The sequence below is a fragment of the Nymphalis io genome, chromosome 19 (genome assembly GCF_905147045.1).
Source record: "Nymphalis io chromosome 19, ilAglIoxx1.1, whole genome shotgun sequence".
In the NCBI taxonomy this organism is placed as follows: Eukaryota; Metazoa; Arthropoda; class Insecta; order Lepidoptera; family Nymphalidae; genus Nymphalis; species Nymphalis io.
The window spans coordinates 340786-362030 of record NC_065906.1 but is presented as its reverse complement, the minus strand read 5'-3'; the positions used below and the strand labels follow the sequence as shown (position 1 = coordinate 362030).

Genomic DNA, 21245 nt, shown 5'->3' with positions numbered 1-21245 from the left:
TTTACATTGTCTCTTACATTATTTTCGTCATTGTATTGTGGCTAGTAGCGCCATCTACCTCTCCATAATAATCAAGCTATTTGTTGCTACTTAACACTAGGTGGCGCAAGTTGTATATAAAACAGATGTATAAAATGTAAGCATGTACAAATGCGTATACTTAATATACATATTTTTACGAGTTACATTTATTGTAGCTTATTGTATACTTCTATTTTTTTTAATATTCAAAATATTAGAAATAATACAATAAAGGCGGCACTCATATGTAATGACGTTGTTTTTTCCAAATTTGATATAGTGATCAACTCACAAGTTAAATATAATAGTTTATAAAAAGTTATTACGCTTACGCTTAATTATTGCCAATTTACGATATGTTTTAATATTACTCGGCTTATACTGACTTATAAATAGTTATCCAAATTATTTTTCAGGGTTTGATTTTTTTGTGTAATTACGTTTATTGACAGTGTTCATTGACGTCAACGACGCTGCTTTTCCTCCATCCGAAGAAGAAATAGCCCACAGCTAGACCCAAGACCAGCGCCAGGCAGAGCCATACATTGTAAGTCATGAACACCAACATAAGGATGTAGGAAGCAGTCGACTGTATGAAGTGCATTATTGTTTGTATGATATGGCCCGACGACAGCATTGTGTACCTGAAAATAAAGTTTATATTTAATATTAAATTAATACATTTTATAAAAATACTAATTTTAATCTTATATCAAATTATAATCAGTGGAAGGCGGTAGTGACCACTTAACATAAACCAAATGATATACCCATATTATACTGTATCGTTTTTTTTTCAATTGACTGTTTGCTGTTGGCCAAAATGACCTCGAACGCGTCTCCGGGTACGTTTGGATGGAATTTCACCCAAAAAGATTCAGAATACGAATATTATATCGCATCTGACTACATTAAAAATTGTACAGCTCTTTTAAGCACTTATGTGGTTTTTTATTATTATTTAAAATATAGACAGACTGGTGATTGGGCCACCGAATGGTTAGTAGTAACTGCCGTCAATGAGCCACCACCCTGGGGAACTAAGATGTTATGTCACTTGTGCCTGCAGTTACACTCGCCCTTCAAAAACACAACAATACAAAGTATTGCTGTTTGTCGGTAACATTAGCGATGAGTGGGTGGTACCTCTACCAAGATGGGTCTCATTAAGGGCCAAGTAAATTCTGGCATAGTACAATAAACATCCAATAACACTAGAGCACCCCCCTATTGTCGGGTAACTAAATTATCACTTGTAATCACCGGTCGAGGTTTGCTAGTTTACGTTAATAATAATAATTATCCGTTTTTTGTTAGATATATATTAATAGTAACTATTAATATATATGTAATAAATTATTAACAATATATTATAAGAAAAATATAAAAAGTTCCTATTATCCAAAATTGAAATACTTCTTAAATGACATGTTATCACGTAGAAGAGAAAATTATTTTTAGTCGCGAAATTAAGAATGTCACAATTAAAAACCCGAAATGGGTACGAAAACGAAAACAAGCATGTCGCAATGCCACAAAGTAATATATTGTCAGCGAAATGGTTCATATCGAATTATAACAAACTATATTAACATAAAAAAATAATAAATTGAAGAAAACAGAATTCGAAACACGTACCCACAGGAACGATCGTAAAGTAAAGCAAATAGTTTTTATGGTATTGGTCGTTTTTCAAACTTTTTACTACTAGGAAAATCGTTATATAGAATTATTTATTGACAACGGTTCAATACGAATTAACTCTTTATGAGACTGTCATCAATACGTAGATATTTCAGAATGTAGTTCACGTTGTCCCACGATATGCAGATTAAAATTTTTGATTTGGAAGTATTAATAGCTTGGACTTTATTCTGGGGAGGGCCTGGAAAGCCCTAGAAAAAATTAATATAGCTTATAATTAATTTTAATTTAAAAATTTATGATGGGTATTCGGTACCGGACGTGACGTTTTCCTAATGTATTACATTACGTTTATATTTTTCTTATAATATATTAGATAAAATATATTCTATAAATAAGTACGTACAACTTTTCTTCGGATATTCAATTCAATTCCATTTATTTTTAATTACAAGAAATTACATTACATTATAATTCTTCATTTAAATAATATTTTTGAAATTGATAAATAAATTTGAATTGTGTTAAATTGAAAAATTGTATTGAATATCGAAAAATATTGTTTATTTTCATATACTATTGAATTTACTGTTTTGTGTGTCTAATGCTTACTTCACGACAGCTGTTCCTCCACAGTTCCCACCAGCCCCGCACTCGTTCTTGGTTATGTTGACTTGGGAGTCCCCAGTAGCGGACGTCGCCCTCGAGTGTAGAGCTTCCCTGTAGTACTTAAGCCCTTCGTAGAGTACAGCAGCGAGGAATATCGCCACAGCGGACCCGAACAGCTCCAATGCTGTTGTGGTCATCCATCCTTCGAACAGGATCTCTTGACAGACGCCCGCGTGGAACTGTAAAAGGTGATTTACCATTAACTATCCCACTACCATTAACTATAACCACTAAGATGTCATTCGAAATTTGCCACTTTGGAATAAAAATCTATTTTCTATGAAAATTATTTGTTTACGTAACACATATCCATAAGTATATAAGTCGTTACGGCTCAGTGGTGAGAACACGTAAATCTTAGTAGTAGATTTCAGGTTCATGCCCGGTCAAGCACCACTCATGTGCTTAATTATTGTTTATAATTCATCTCGAGGTCTCGAGAGAATATTGTAAGCAAAGGATTATACACTGTGGGTTTTTCTTGTTAAAAAATATCGCTTTATTTATCGCTTTTATGTATTTTTTTAAATAGAATATATAAGAATATTGATCGCGATTGTATTATATTGTAAACCAAATTTTTCGATAAAAGTCTAATAAACATATAACCAAATTCTTTAAAAGCAAAGACATAAGAGACTTCTCTTTTTCCAAATAAGAAAAATTAATATTGTTATCTTTCTCATTAAGCTTTAATAGTATGTAAATAATATTTTTTATCTCATACTAGCATGTCGCAAGGCCACAACATACAATTACTTTTTATCGTCTAGTGATATTAAAAAAAAGTGTTATATATACAATTGTAATAATACAATATATAATTGTCAGTTTTGTTTGTTCGTTTTTACAAAAAATGTTTATCCGATTTATATAAGACTTTGATACTCTAAACAATTATAATTACTTTGGTAGTAAGGAATTATTAGATAAGGATTAATACTGTGCTACAAATTAATAGCTACAATATATATATATATATATATATATATATGGCCCTATGGCCCTATGGCTCAGTGGTTAGGACACATGAATCTTACGAAGATTGCGAATCCAATCCCAAGAATACGCCTCTCAATTTTCATGTGTTTATTGTAAACGTGAGGAAAGTTGCTATCGGGTGAAATACTGCTACATTTTGTTTAGATTATATTAAATCATTAAAAAGTACTAAATTGTCTATGGTTACATCATAATATCTTTGATCTTTGATTAGTAGTGTCTATGCCAGAGAACTCTCTAATAATTAACACGTAAATAATAATAAGGTCTTTCTGACCGATTTCGGCCACGGCGGCCAATCTCAAGAGAGATTAGCCAACTGTGCAGGACATATTTTAGGGCACAAGTGTGTCCGCAAACACAGGTGCACTCTCTATTCCTTAGCTGTCATAATCCGATGGGCAATAGTGTATAGCTAAATAAACCAGAGAAAAAATATATAGTGACAATAATTTATATTTGTATTTAACTGACATTGGTATAGCTTGGTGGAATAAGCTCGAAAAACCTTGTACTCTAAAACATAAGAGGTCTTGGCCCGACAGTGGAACAATTGCAGACTCTTATTTACTCACTATATATAACAATTATCTGTGTAGGATATTTCTGTAGGAGTGCTACTAATGAGCCATAACTTTTTTTTGTTTATGATATTGGAATGCTATCTAAAGGTCTATTTCTGACTTCCGAAGTTATCTGTGGTCGGTGGGAACTCGGGGTACACTAGTGTGGTGGTTTCGTTGCGGTGGCGATAACGAGCGATACAGTCTTATCATTCACAAGGGCAAACTAGGTGACGGCGTACGGTGCTGGAATTAGAGGGAGGCGAAATTTCCTTTTACAAATAAATACACTGAATTGTAAATAGATACATCATGATTTCCGAATATAATTTAATAAGAATTATATTATATGAAGTTGCTTATAAATATTTTTTAATTATAAGTAATAATAATACTTACTTCGTTTTCCATAATAACAATAAATGTCAAAATATTATTTATGTTGGGCTTTACAACCATTTACAAAATATACGTGAGTTGGAATACTTACCACCATCTTGTGGCTGGACCCGCAACCGCCGTGGTCATGGTCGTGGTCGTGATCATGGTCGTGGTGGAATTCCATAACTTGATTCATTTCTGTAACAAATAGATTTGTTTATATTACTTACAGTATTTGGAATCATGTACCGTTTTTATATTTTAATTTACTTGGTAGGAATGGGATAGGGTATTTTGTTTGCTGAGGGCCCATCACGTCCAAATAACGTGAACATATATTTTTATATATCGATACTATACATCGGAATTGCGATTCAACGGGGAGTTCATCTAGCAGTCTTTCCACCATTACACGCGGTCATTATTTACAGGTGACTTTTAATTTTGATTAAAAAAAAATGTGTTTAATTTATACAGACACATATCAAAATTTTTGAATATAATATGATATATAAGATACAAGTTTTTTTTATAAAGATTAATTTTGTTCAAATTACTAAAATAAACTTATCAGCATAAACATAATTTAAATAAAGTAGTTTTGCAAGTTCAGCTTTCACTGCGCGTGCGCACTTGCGCAACCGATCTGTCAGTGCACTTGCAGACCTCGGGTTTTCCTAGATCAGTTTGCGAAATCATTGATGTCATATAAACAATTTTTTGTATAAAATTTTAATTTAATTTAGGGTTCCGTGTTATTTAATAACGTAGAATACTTAAGAGATATATTCAACTTTTTACGAAGAACTGGGCAAGGAGCGCGGTAGCCGAGGGGTCTAGCCTCGCCACAAATAATATAATTTTACTGTAACCGCTTCGTAATGGGGAGTCTTAAAATGTCAAAGTACATTGGGGCCTCGGATTTCTAGTCTAAGCCTTTTTTCGTTATTTATCGTTATTTTTCATTATATACACATGTAATAAAAATAATAACATACGGTGCCGAAACGTGGACACTAACAGCGGGACTGGCTGTTGATTGATTGATTTGAATAAAACTAAAATAAAATAAAAATAAAATAAAATGTATGAAAATATCGTAAGGACCTGCATGTGTCGATTGAAATTCTGCTACATGTTAGCCACAAGAAATGTTCAGTTTTGTAAGTATCCAATATTCCTTTGATAGCGTTTACTTAACATGTTTTTTCAACAACTACCTTATAAATTTATTATTGTACCAAACATTAAAATGTATATAATAATAAAAAATTATTAAGAAATGTATATGTTGCATGAGGTGCAACTGGCAGGCTTCTCGCTTGAAGCAGCTATCTCTTGCACACAACATTTGGGTAGAGAACTGATTATAAAATATGTGGGAAAATATTATTTGTAAATAACAAATAAATATTTAACTTATCATAAAAAACAAGTATAAAAATGTATAATTATATAACTGCATAAATAAACAAATATGTGAATATGAAACTTTATAGATAATAATTTGAATGTTTTCTCCCAATATTTGATAAGTCAAGATAAAAACATATTACATATTCTACCGTTAAACAGCAATATTTAGTATTCGTTCCAGTTTGAAGGGTGAGTTATCCAGTGTAACTACAGGTACAAAGGACATTACATGTTCCCAAGGTTGCTGGCACATTGTAAGCAATAGTTAATATTTCTTACATCGCCAATGTCTATGGGCGGTGGTGACCACTTAACATCAGGTTTGCATTGGACCGTCCGCCATAACATAAAAAACTATAATATAAAAAAAAATTACTACATGTTTATGAAGTTCTTTATCAAGTTTGTTTCCGGATAAGCAGAGAACAAATAAACCAACAAATATAAATGTAGTGAGTTCTTGTTACACTACAAATATACTCTTAAGATTTCGATTGTGATGCTTACATCGCCAATGCGCCACCAACCTTTGGAACCAAGATGTTAGGTCCATTGTGCCTGTAATTACACTGGCTCACTCACCCTTCAAACCGAAACACAACAATACCAAGTATTGCTGTTTTGCGGTAGAATATCTGATGAGTGGATGGTATGGTGATATATATATATTAAATATTAAAAAAGATACACCACGTAGTAGGTACTGTGGAAATTTGTTTACTTGGGAAATAATAATAATAGATAAGCCCATAACTAGTATATGCCAGAGATGGTTTTATTCTTTTATCTCAAGTACAAGCTCAGAAAATGCAGCTCACCTTGAGCTCACTCAACTCATACAGTATGAACCGATCATATTTTATTTCATCGATGGCTTATTACTTGATATACAATTTAATATACAGAGCTCTAAAGAGAAATCTTATGTAACGGATTTAGCACTACATAATATTAAAACAAAATCCCATCGTGTCTGTCTGTTTGATTGTCTGAACGCAATAAATACTGTCTTCAAATCAAGAGTAAACAGGTTTCTTATAGGCAAGCGTGCTACATCCTAGACCATGTCGATGCTTAACATCAGGCAAGTCAACGGTGAAACGTTGGCCTATTAATGTAAAAAAAAACTAGCGATATTTTGATACGGTTTTCACTGATCGACGGAGTGATTCGTGGATGTATAATTAATTATTTTTTGTGTATATAAGTTGAAATATGACGACGATTGTTAAATATGACGGAAAAAAACATACCGACTGTAAGCTTTACTTGCGTTACGATATAAACGGTTTATGTAAACCGTTATTCTACTCGTGCGGAGCCGGGATGGGTAGATAGTTTTAACTAACGTCATTAATACATCGTTATGGTTATGTTAGCTTATTGAAATATATATAGACGTAACACTATGATTACGATACGAACATGATATAATACATACATATGTATAGAACAATAACGCAACATACAACGCGCGGCCAAGCGGCGCAATGTCAAGGATGCACATCGCTGTCGACCAACGCCGGTAGTGTTGGACAGCTTGAGTTCATCGTTCACCAGCCACCGGTTTTGTGATCATTAAAATTGCCTAATAAGGATATTTTCTTTATGACAAGACGACAATAATATTAATCATACTCAATTTGTTTGTCAAATAATGTATAATTTTATTAAATTTATTTTGAAATCGTTTCATTTAAATATTGTCCATCGTTCTCGGATATTTCTGTCATTTAATTAAAACAAAACAAAAGATATACAGGAGGCATAAAAAAACGACGTGTGTTTGATAATTCATCACGTGTTCGGCGGTAAAGGAAAATATCGTAAGGAAGCCTGCATGAGTCGGTCGAAAATTTGCCATACGTGTATGGGGGATACATACAACCCGCATTATAATAGCGATATGTTCCAAAGTTCTCCTCAGAACAAACCCAGCAATACGCCCATAGACATTGGCATTGTAAGAAATATTAACCATCGCTTATATCGCCAATGCGCCACCAACCTTGGGAACTACGATGCTATGTACCATGTGCCGTTAAGTACACTGGCTCACTCATCTTTCAAACCGGAAAACAACAATACCGAGTACTGATGTTTTGTGGTAGAATATCTGATGAGTGGGTGGTACCTACCCAGACGAGCTTACATATGTATATGTGTTTTCGTTTTCGTAACTTTTTCTCTGAGTAGCATATCTATATAAAAAATATCGATGTGTTTATTCTCGATAATTTTACAACACTATTCGTTGCACAGGAAGACACGTAACTTAACTATTGTCGGTGATCGATACGATCGTTAATGGATTCGATTCTATTTAAATACGAATATCAAATTCACACGTCAAGAGTTAAATTTCAATTATAAATAAGTCAAGGCTTAAAGTAATCAACACAGACTTGGACAAACCCAATTGAATATGTAATTAAGGGCTGACTTATCTTTTAATAGAAGATAATATAATCATTAACTGCTAATCGGATATATCAATCAGTTTTTTTTTCCATAAAACGTTATAAAAAAAAACAAATTTATTTCACGACAAACTTTTGATTTATATACTAAATTATTATTTTTAGTCCTGTATGTTCAAGACATCCGTGAGGCGAATAAAATTTGCACCGAACAAATTGTAATACTACATGGCGACCACGACCGCTCTGACAAGTTTTACGACGAAGTAGAAGAAGAAGAAGATATCCAAAACATAGGCAAAAATATTAATGCCAACTAGTAATGCAGTCTGTAGGCGTTTTGCTCTTTCTACTGATTTAACCTTAATGATTTTTCAAATTTAATATTCTAACATCTACTTTTTACTTTTTTAGAATATCCTAATCACTTCTAAGGAATATCAGTACCCAGTGAACTTCAATGTAGTAGCGCATCGTGAAAACAATGACTGAATAAAAAAAAAACATGCTACTATCGCTGTCTCACGAGTTCGACCAATAATAATTACTAGCAATGAAACAATGGCGTGCATCCGTATCGAAATTGATCCTTGGAGCGGACCAACAAATTGCATACAATTTTGTGATCTATCACAGGGCTGTCCAAGAGTTTATTCAAGGCGTCTAGAGATGTCATCTCTGATCTGTCCGGTTTTTCGGTACGAACTGGGGAAGCCCCAGTTGAAATATATATCGAATAAGGAGGAAACATTTTATAAATATTACTTTTTATAATTCGAAATTTAAAGAATATAAGATTTTGTATGAATATTATAATTTTAATATTCCTATTAACAGATCACTGCCCTAATAAAAATATGACAACGTGTTTAGAGTTTTTATATAAATTCGAATAGCAATTTTAGCTTAATATTTGTTTTATCAAATAAAAGTAATGAATTATGTTGACTTTATTTATATTTTCATTTACGTTCGTTTTAAAACAACTCGTTTGAGATGTGTTGTTAATTTTGATAATCTGTTATTTGTCGACATAACTTTACCTCAATTAAAGTTATTTACGGTACCAATTAGCATTTTAGCATAATACATATAAATATATTTGTTTTTCTTCTGTTGTAAAATTATATATTATTATATGAGTTATTTTAAGTTTCTTAACGAAAAGGAAGACAATCCTACTGTAATCTAAATATTATATATTAGTACAGAGGTTGGTGCGATTCTTCCGTAAGATAAGTAAAGTATAACATATTGCATAGTATCATGAACACGTCTGTTTGTCCCGAGTCTAAGTGTAATTATCTATATAAGTATGTATATACAAAAAGAAAAGGAGACATGCAGTATATCAGTTGTCTGGTTTCCATAGTACAAGCTCTGCTTAGTTTGGGATTAGATGGCCGTGCGTGAATAATGTCCCAGTATATTATTATTATTACGATATTTATTATTTAACAACTTTTTTATCTAAATGGAATCATAAATAAAATAACAACTAACATATCGGTAACTAAGAATAGAGTTAATGGTGTGTTATTATCACTTATTGGAGACATAATTCAAGAATTATTATTATTATTAAATACATGTATATCCAAATTAAACACCTCTTACGAAATGTGATCACCTTCAAGTCAAGAGTGAATAGGCATCTTCTAGGCGTGATAACAGTCAAGCGCTAGCCTTAATATTAAAAAAAAAAAACTTTTGAGTATTTTTCGCTTTTATTATTGTTTGGTTTGTCTGATCGTTAGAAGTTTATAGACGAATATATACTGTGACAATATTTGTGTTGGCTACGTTTGTTTGTGATTTGATTTCCGAGGTGCTAATTGTTAGCTGACGTTATTTTGTAAATGTGGGTATCTTTGTACGATGTTATACGGAAGTTTTGTTCGTGTATCCGCGGAATGTTACACTTTATTAATTGTAAGACTGTCCCGGTGGTCTAGTCTACTACTAGTAGCTTTAATGTTCTCTTGTAGTCTCTGCAGACGTGTTTGCGTGTCCTGAGGTGTATTCCATCATAGAGTTTGGTAATTTGATGTGCCTGCATGTTTTCATTTCAAGGCAGCATCACTATTAACATTTATTATTGCAATTTATTTTTTCTTCATTTTTCATCATTTTGTTGGGTGTTCAGTTAGATTTCTTGTTGATGTTAATTGATCTTAATACGATCCTAGATTCCTAAGTTATTCTGGAACTGTTTGTAGTGTACCATATAGCAGAGCTATTAGCAATCCTATGAAATATGTAAATCTAAGGTGTGTTTATCTTTACTTCTCCCGCCATTGAAATGGACTATACGCTGATGGCTAGTCTAATACTTGATTTTTAAAATCAAAGTGTTTTTAATTGAAATACTACATTACATAATAAGTGTAATATACATTACTTATTATATAATAGTTTGCGACAACTACTACAGCTGTAAAGCCTCAATCATTAAAATTAATTGCAATATCCAAATGGGTTTTGTATGTTATAATAAGAATGTATAAATATATCTAGAGGTATAATTAAATATATTATAATCTACTGTAGAATAATAACAAAAGCAAACGACACTGCCGTTTGTAATTCTTAATTCCACAGTGAAATAACTCATTTTATTTAGTTTTTTGGAGAAGACACGTATTTGCTCAAGTGTTATGTATTTGCGTATTTTTTTGAAATATGTATTTCATATTATAGAGCTAATATGTTATATGGATGAAAAATAAACACCAAATGTCACCTTGACAATCATCAGTGATTCCTTTTTTTTATTGAATATTTAATGAATATAATATAAAATAATAATACGTATTTTATTTTTAAATAAATAAAAACTATCCTTTATTCTATTACATGATATATATTTATATGCTAAATTTAATAAGAATTAATTGGATTTTGACCGACGTTTAAACAAACATTCGTTTGCATACCGATTAAGTCAGCGAAATGTGTCTGTCTCTTTCTTATCTTTATCTTCATGCATTTTCATCCTTCACACAGACCATTTTCTTATCAGTATTTCTCACGCCTTACAGCCTTGTTAATACTAACCTGAGACAAGCCGACATAGTCCAATGGCAAGAACCACTCAGGACTGGTAACTGGACGAGCATGCAGTGAGTGATTATTATTCATCGCGTTCGAGGGAAAAGGAAAATATAGTGAGTGTCTCTATAATATCACTATGAGACATGTGTATCCAATAATTCACATTGATGGCAGCCATGTGATGGACATTTACTACTAACACTTTTCCTATATGACATTCAGCCCCCCCCCCCCTCGCAAACATCCTCCTTAGTTTCCGTTTCGTATTACATATCGTCAATTAATACATTCATCTCCACATTATCTTTGAATTTCGCCTTTCACCCATCACCTCAGTGAGCCAACACTTTCATATTTATAATATTAAGTTTATTTGATAGTTCAATTTCGAAGATATTATATCACTATGTTGTAATAGTTGCTACCGTGGATCGGAGCGTGTTATTATAACACGCAAAAGCATTTTTTCAAATCGGTTTTTAGATCCTGACATGAGCACGTTCAAAGAAACAAACACTTCAGCTTTATGCTGTAAGTATATAATAATACAGGTACTATGTTACAAAATATATGATTGCGCGCATTTTATGCCATTCAATCCGTCTATTTACAAATTTACAATAAAATATAGTTAATTTGGGAAACGCAGGGAATCCCCCGAGAACGAGGATGCGGCCTAGTGTGAAACGCTACATGTGTAAGCACACTGGCCCCGTCTCAAATCAGGGAGACAATGTTAATGGCAGGAGCCGCCGCGGAACTGAAGCGAACAAGCGTTGCAAACATTCGTCTCTTATAATTATGTCTTTGTTCCATTTGCAAATGTAACGCTTGGAGTAGTAGTGCAAAATTTTTATGACTAATATAACACCTCGCCTTATTACCTCTACTGATGACAGGAGGGCTGGTTTATTTTTCAATCAAATGATCGGAATTGCGATTCAAAGGGGAAATACTGCTACCATTCATGATTTGTACAGTAGCTATTTTTACTTTTATTTATATAATATATTTATTTAATGATAATAATTCGTAACTAAATAAGAAAAATCATCGTTACAGAAGTCTTCATCGCAATACCGTTTTTTAAGAAGCGAAATTTGAAAATGTCCAAAATAAACAACAGCTGACACACTTCTGATTCACCGACACACGACAGAGCTTCACGCGTTTTAGTTTCGCGTAAATATAAAATAATGAAACGAACTACTGTTTTTTCTATTGTCTCGTTTTATAAATATAATAGAAAATGTTTGAATATTAGAACAGGCTCATACCTATGTAATGTATAATGTAATACCACGCGAATAGTGAGTTCGCTCTAAATACAGACATCCGAGGGATCAGCACGAGCATTACATGTAAGGTTAAGAATTCGCGTTGCATTGTTGACGATTGAACAGGGCTTAAAGGGTTAAATAACTTTATGCTCAACAACATAATCCCTGACTTAATTATACAGCTACACATACAATAGATTATACATTCTTCGTACCTTTCTAACTCACTTAACACCGTCCCTCGCTGGAGCTCTCTAAACTTTGATATTGCGGAAGATGTATTCTGAATGAGTTAAATAATTCTTCTTACATATGAGGTTAGATTAAAATAAAGTTAAGCTGCCCCTAATTGCAATCATTCGTTACATTTGTCTACTTTGAAGTAACGGTAACTAAGATTCAATAAGTTCGACTTAATCAAACTCTAATTATTGAAATGATAATTCAAGTACATTATGTACTTCATATTGATGTTAAATAAAATACCTATTATTTAATTCGGTCACTATTTTATATAACTTGTAGTCTTATTTATTCTCCAAGTGAGTAATGTTTACCTATCTGTAGTAATTAAGAACACATAACATTGATAAAGAGTTGTCTTAAATCTTTAAGCCTATTTAAGCAGATCATCAGACAGAATCCACTTTCTATAACCGTAAATTCATTAAAGTTAACTTTAATTAATAACAACTACTAATGTTATCTCCTCGTGTCGCGTGCACGCGGACGAAGTTGCGGCCTGAGGCAGTCTTGTAAAAATCTTTTGATTTGTTTTTATAAATATGTAACCACGTTTTCCGTCGCAGCAAGTCAAGTTTAATATAATTAAAATGTATAAAAAGCATGAAGGAAAACATTCGATAATCGAATGTCGTAAAACTCGTAAAAGTAGTCGCCCTACAATTGATCCGGCGCGCAATCCTCTGACCTGCGCAAGCGCAGCGAAGGCCGCTTACGAAATTATTTACAAACCATCGATCAATAGCCGGGTATCTTTCGAAGAGATATCGGAGTAAAACCAAATCTTAGCGTTATCAATGTTCGAGTAAATATTTGATAATAACATCACAGCTTATATTTAAACTAAGTTTTTATTTATTTATTAGCCGTTGCCCGCGACTTGACCATATGAGTACTGGCAAGAGAACAATTACAACTACCTTTACATAATACGACAAAGATATACTTTTAGTATATTAGAGATATATATATCTCCGATATTTATATTTTACTCATTTTATACCAATCAAGTGATAATTTTATAATAATTTAATTGTTAATGTCTTTTCTATTTGTTATAAATATTTTGATTTTTAAAATTATTATTTTTCGTTAACTCGAAATGTGGATATATTTTGCAACACCTATAATTTAGGAGACACTTGATTTGTATAACGTCATGTTTCAAGACTCAATTGTATTTATTAGTGTACTTCTTGTTGGTGTTGATATAGTAAATAAATAAATAAATATTTATGTCGTGTAATAGGATAAACGTTAGTTTTTTCTTATTATTCCTACAAAAATACAACTTTATATTAAAATTGTTAAGCTCAAGTAAGTGGAACTGGTTATAAATTTATTTAGAACTTTTGATACTAAAAGGTTAAATAAAGATGGAAAGGTTTTTTTTGTAATATTGAGTGTCCGTGAGAGTAAGAATCATGCGATAAAAATTGATTCTGGTCTAATTGAACCTGACGTTATAAATATCATTTTATGTATTTTTAATAAGGTTTATATATGTAGCGTTATCTTTTATTCCGTAAAGCAACTCGTTTTGAAATATATTCCTTCACCTTTCTATTAAATATTTACACCTTATCGACATCTGAAAGTCAAATCGATGTTTGTACGATTATCTTCAATGTACACTGGCCACCAATATTAAGGTGAAGATATCTCCTCGTGTACTTTGATAAGGAAATCTGTAAGTTAGGTAAATAGACGATAATATAACATATATTGTAAGGAGTTACATATCGTGACTATAGTTATAATAGCTTTGTTTATTTAGTGACAAGCTTATGTGATAAAATGTCTACCACCGGTTGGTTGTCTTTAGATTCATGAATTTTTTATTCATCTAAACTCTCGCGTAACTCGTCAATAATATGACGAAGACAATCACCCGTTTATTTACAAATATTATTCGACCGAAAATCAACTGAACTGCGAGCTTAAACGTGAATCGCAATTACAACTTCGCGAATCGATTAGTAAATTTTTAGTAATATGTGCAAATTTTACGCGGTTAAGTTGGTGCACGCAGTAATTATATAATCTAAGAACAAAGTAGACACCTACTGTTATATCGAACTAAAACCTATAAGACAACACGTATGCCCAACAAAATATATTCAAAGTTGCACAATTCAACGAGGAAACAGATGCATTTGTTGAAACTAGTTTGCGAGAACCGGTATCACGTCGAACTATACCTAGGGCATCTTAGGCTTACACCTAAACACTCACTAACCAACAATAACCGTAGAGCTATTCAGATATTTAAAGGAAAACTAACTGAATGAATAAATTGAATTTTATTTGCCACATCATAAATAATAAAGACAAAGAATGATTTGTATAAAAAAAGAATGAAAACTATAGTTTAAAGTTGAAATATGTGACGCGACTAATTTGCCTGCTACCTAGCTCGATGTTGATAACACAACGCCGGTTCTAGTGGCAGGTGATGAGTCAGTATGTAACTTGTAGATAGGTTGGTAGGTAGGTTATACGATGATGACCTTACCACATTTCACTAGTGGTTGTGATAAACGGTGTTTTGTTTGTTAGATATAACCTTTTTTGTTTTCAAATAGCGCTTTTTAATGCCTTTAATATATATAAATAAAAAATAGAAATAGCTACTGTAGAAATAATGACCGCGTGTAATGGTGTAAAGTGTCTGGTAAAGTGAATTTTTGTAATAAGCAATATATTTGTGCCGTTTGCGGTGAGAAAATTTTGAAAAATTTTTGATGCAATATATTTTTTTAGTAAATTTGTTTATTGTTTTATAATTGGTAACGTTTAATATTAAATAGAAAGGTACACGTATTAAGACGTTGTCTGTTATCTCTTATAGACCTAACTTGGTAACTTAATTAAGAACTACACGATTATAGTAGTAGTTAAAAACTTTATGTCATTGCTGTTGTTTCTTTTAAAGTTCTGTAATAGTTATGTCGTTTTACAACGTTTAATTTGAAAGCAAATTATACTACAAGGAAAACGCTACGATATTACTGGTGTGGTCGTTAGGTTCTTCCCGTTCCACAGTGATATGATTTGCCTTGACAGGTAATATAATATATAATACATTCTTTAGTTATATACAAACTAGCTAGAAATAGATACGTCTTTTCCAAATTGTCAAGAAAAACAGGTGTATAAAAACAAACTCTGAGTGTCCTGTTGGGCAAATTCCTTTCTCTCGAGGAAAACGTTTGGAGCTTAGTCCAACACGCTGTTCCTAGTTTGATACACGTGAGGAAATTCATTCGTCATGCGAGGTGGTTCACCATGTTTTCCTTCGAAATGAATTGTAAACAAAAACTTAAAACTAGGTTTGAACTTTCGGTAATTCATTAGTTAACCAAGTAAATTATTTCGATAAAAATCAGAGTAATATATCCGGCTGCGCGACTTTGAACTGTTAAAAGAACTCCTTCGTTACACTCAAAGTGGTTCAGTAAAAATGGATCAACAGTTTAGATTTACAAGGTTCCAGTTAGCTCGTATGTGCTGAAGGCGGGTCATTTGAAGTAATTTAAAACAATAAAATCTGTTTCAGAGAGGGACGTGTACACGGATATATGTCATTAGATCGTTTCATTTTATATCAGTTTGTCTCTCACTGTATTATTCTTATCATAAGTTATTACACTTAGGCGTTATTGAGGAAAAATGTTCTGCAAATTTAAAACTATTTAATTATATTTACGATTACCATTGTGTGTCGATTTAATGTCTCGTCTTGTCGTGAGTGGGTACTGATTGTTATTGTGTCAGAAAATTCTCAGTAGCAGCCCAGAGTCTGGAAGTTGGAAGTGTATACACTCCCGTGCCTCGGAAAGCACGTAAAGCCGTTGGTCCTGCGCCTAAACTCTTTCCGGTCGTGTCGGATTACCGTCCCATCGGAATATGAGAGTTAGGGAATTGAGAACACACCTGTGTTTGCGCACACACTTGTGCACTATAATATCACCTGTGCAGTTGGCTAATCTCCCTTTAGATTGGCCGCCGTGGCCAAAATCAGTCTAGAGTAATTATTATTACTGACTGTTACTGTTAATGTTATATATAGCGATTAAGTGTTCATAACTGATTTCGGCGACGGTCATTCTCAACGCAGTCTACTGTGCAGAACGTACCTATTATAATGTAGTTTTATAATTTTACGAATAGTATGTCCTTTCGTAAAATTATAAAACAAAACAACGGTTGCCTGACACAGTAACATTGTAACAGCTGAAGGAGTTCGATAACACAGTCTGTTCTGTACTGTATGTCTAGCTCAGGGGTCCGGGACTTTGCTGATAGTTTCTTTAAAATAAAATAAAGTTTAGCTAATTACTAACAATAACCACTTAAGATGTAGCCTAGTTTACGTTGAATCTAATTGAACAAATATAATATCATAATGTGCGTGTTAATGCAAGATTACGGCGTTCAATCGCGAGCGGTCGGTTAACAAAGGTCAAGTATGTTACGTGTGTGATTACGAAAATTTACGTAATTGTATTGTTCTTAAACTCCGCTAAGCATTTACGTTCTAAAACAAAGAACGAATCGGTAAGAGGGATATTTGCATTTTTATTGTATGTTATAACAATAACTGTAAAACGCCATGAAATCATCATACCATGGAAAGGTGGCAGGCAGGAGGCCTGGTCGCAGAAGGATATTATTCCTCAGAAACTTGCGACAGTGGGAAGAACGCGGCTTTTCTATTTAGAGCAATGGTCTCGGAACCGCCCAATGATTGGTAACCTATGTAAGGAGACCGCATAAACATAAACAGAAGATAAATATAATTATATAATTAATACTTTTAAAGGTAATGCGTATGGTGTGCATACGTGTAGCAGTTTTGTAATTACAGGCACAAGGGACATAACATCTTAGTTCCCAAGGTTGGTGGCGCATTGGTGATGTAAGCGATGGTTAACATTTCTTACAATGCCAACGTCAAATGGGCGTTGGTGACCACTTACCATCAGGTGGCCCATATGCTGGTCCGCCTTCCTATTCTATAATAAAAGGAAAGTTTTATTGCCTGTATTGCAACATCAGCCCCAAATTCGAATGATAAAGACAATAAAATTGGTGGTCTTACGATCACTTGCATGGCAAAGCACAGAAAGCGTTGGTCCAGCGCCTGCTCTCACAGGGCGTGTGGGCTCGTCATCCCATTGGATTATTTATGAAAGGAAATAAGTACACCGGTGTTTGCGCACACATTTGTGCAATATCCTGCGCAGCTGGCTAGTCTCTGTTGTGAATGGCCGCCGTGGCCATAATTGGTAGTCACGTCACCATCGGATACTGTTAACTGTAGTATTTACATATTACACATATCGTCGAGACCAAATATTTATTCTAAATTTAAAACATGGAAACAGTAAATAGATTTGAATTATAATCAATCGTTTTTAACTTTTTTTAAAGCAATATTTCGACCTCACAGAATGCGAGTCGCTCTTATTCCTTGATCAGCATATTTTATCTAAAATGAAAATGAATCAATGTGGTATTATGTACTGCTAGTTGTTATCAATATCATATAAAGCGTTTGCCGTTTGTATTTATTCGTGTCAATGGACCTTCATGTATATTCAATGAATTTACTGTTATATAATAATAATCTAAATGCTGATATATTGCATTATAATATATTGATTTATTTATCTACAATAATATACATAAAGTATGACAGCATATACCTATCTATTAACCTTTCGCAACCAATCATCATGAAATTTTGCATGTGACATAGAGAACCTAACACCTCACCCCCTCCCCCACCTCCTAAACGCGAAGCCGCGGGTGGAAGCTAGTATGATTACATATTGAATATAAGTTAGTTCACAGCACGTTCGCTTGCAATCAAGGTCCGACGGGAAGGGTAATGAACAATAGATTAAAGTCTATATGAAAAATATAGTTGGCATGATATGGGGTCATGGTTTTTTTTATTCAGAAAAGTACACAAGACCAAAAGGTAAAACTCAGAGTTTACTTAAACAAGACGTTGTTAGTTTTTGCAATATTTACATTCGATATCGCTGCACTGTGTAGCAGTCTGCTAGATTCTGACCGAGAGTCTGGATGGTTATATCTTGTTATAACTTAAACAGTAAATAGAAAGTCGACATTTAATTCGTCCACTAATGATTTACAGAACTTAATTTGACTTTTACTACAAGCAATTAGTTTTCATTTTATGACTTATATATCCATTCATTTTATTGAGTATTAAAAATGTATTCAAGCTATGATGCATTAAGTGAAGTAAGTAGAACAGTAACAGCCTGAAAATATCCCATTGCTGGGAAAAGGAAGTGGTCAGTTTGCTAGGTGAGCTTTAGAATTATATTCTTCCGGTGGGTTTTTGGCTCATGCAGTTTTCCTTACGAGGTTTTATTTGTACCAAGCGATATAAACGCACATTAAAGTTTAAAAAAAAGTGATGCATGCCTGGATTGAAAACCGTGATCGTCAGTTAAAATCCTAGCGCACCAAGGCTCACGCCACAGTACAGATTTATAATTATTATCAAGTTTCAACACAAGTACATTTATAGTTCGAAAGCAACACCTTGGACGGTCGATGTTGCAACTTTTAAATGGTTTAATAATTTTCGTTTATATAAGTGTGGGTATAAAAATATTTTTTTATGTCTAGCCATATGGGTGATAATTTTATTAAATCACAGAAAAGTCTAAATAGACTAGTTATAAAAAATAAATAAAAAAGTATAGATTTTGTTTGTATTTTTGTTAAATGTTATACTTTTATTTTTATCTGTGCAATCTGAGCTGATATGAAGTTATTTAACATAATACAGATTCACTCTCGATCGCCTGGTATCGATATCCAGGCGGGATATGGCGAATCTTCTGAATCTTAAAATTCGTTCGAGTAACGAAATGATAGATTAATCTTCTGTTTTGTACATTTATTGTAATTATTTATTTATTTATTTATTTATTTATTTATGGTCCACAAAACAGATTATAACTAAAGACACATTTAATATATAAGTAAACATTATAAGCAAGCTAAGTTATAACCCAACAACTATGTGAACACAGATTGTAGACGAAATATTTCACTTATAAAAATCGAATAACATCAGCACTTGAGAATACATTGTACACTTTACAAAAAAATTATTTTATTTAATTCAATATTGCACGTCAACAATCAAATTTCAGGATCGTATTGACAGTCAAGTTTTGATTTTTGTTTACAAAATGTCTGTTTAACCACAAACTGTTTTCGGGACTGAAAAGTGATATTATACATATAATACAAATAACGAAGCTCTTTATCATATATTTCATTATATATATGATATATTGTAAAATGTATTAAATTTAACAATCGCTCATAAACCATTTTACGTTAACTTTACAATTCATATCCATATAAACTATCGTTGAGTTATTTCTCGATTCAAAATAATAAGCACCGCCGTAAAAAACTGCACAATTACTTTAATAACATTGTAATTTAATATCGCAAGGACATTCAAGATTTAACAACCGTAGACAAAAATATCAATTAAACTCACCGGATTTCAACACTTGTCACACAAAATAATTACCAAAAAGTTTTTATTTAAATAATTGCTTTTTATTTGTCAACACTGACACGTAAAAAAAGTGAACTGTCAAATAGTGGCGCGAAACGTGCTCGGCTGGCGGCAACGCGCGCGGGAATGCCTAACGACTATGGCGGTCGTTTCGTTTGTAACTTTAAAGAGAACTCGGCCGCACTCGCTGCACAGAGATACCACACGTTACGTCACTATATATGTTACTTAGAATACAAAGTTTATTAGAAGTGCCTTAAAGATATTTTTTATTCGGTACTATACAAAATATAAATTATTCCTTACATTACAATTGCACCGCCAGCCATGTAATTTAATGATTACCTTACACTTATTCTTATAGCGCTTCCTCAAATTAACAAATCCATTGTCAATGCAGGCGATACTGCAAATCATATATTATAATATTTAATAATTAAGACGATATAAAACACACAGATACACACATCTCTTGACTAAAATTCAATCTAAGGCGATCTTGTTAACATCGGAACCGAGTTATTATTCTTTCCCCCATCTATTTCTATTGAATTAATACTATATTAAGTCCAACCTTATCTCATGTTGTAAAAATTCTGCAGCTAATTTAAGTAATCCAGTAACAGCCTGTGAATGTCCCACTGCTGGGCTAAGGGAGAGGAGGCTCTCCCTTTTTGAGGAGAAGGTTTTTGAAGCTTATTCCACCACGCTGCTCCGATGCGGTGGAATAAACATTTGAATTTCAGTGAAATTAGACACATGCAGGTATCCTCACGATGTTTTCCTTCACCGTCAAGCACGAAATGAATTATAATCACAAATTAAGCACATGAAAATTTAGTCACTTGCTAATTTTAATAATTATTGTATTACACATTACATATTATCTGTCTTACGTTACTAAATATGTAACAGAAAGTCGAATTAAAGTCAGATCTTTTTCCAATCAATACTAAAAAAGGATAAT

At 32.8% G+C, this 21245-nt stretch overlaps 1 protein-coding gene across 1 annotated transcript; it reads right to left on the bottom strand.

Moving 5' to 3' along the window:
• Positions 1-461: 461 nt before the first annotated feature.
• Positions 462-20432, bottom strand: LOC126775841 (high affinity copper uptake protein 1). The gene is made up of 4 exons (XM_050497972.1): positions 20258-20432; positions 4390-4478; positions 2278-2513; positions 462-665 (listed from the first exon to the last, which is right to left on the bottom strand). The coding sequence occupies exons 2-4, from the start codon at positions 4474-4476 to the stop codon at positions 464-466; spliced, it is 525 nt and encodes a 174-aa protein (XP_050353929.1). The 5' UTR covers positions 4477-4478; positions 20258-20432; the 3' UTR covers positions 462-463.
• Between the last annotated feature and the right edge of the window lie 813 nt (positions 20433-21245).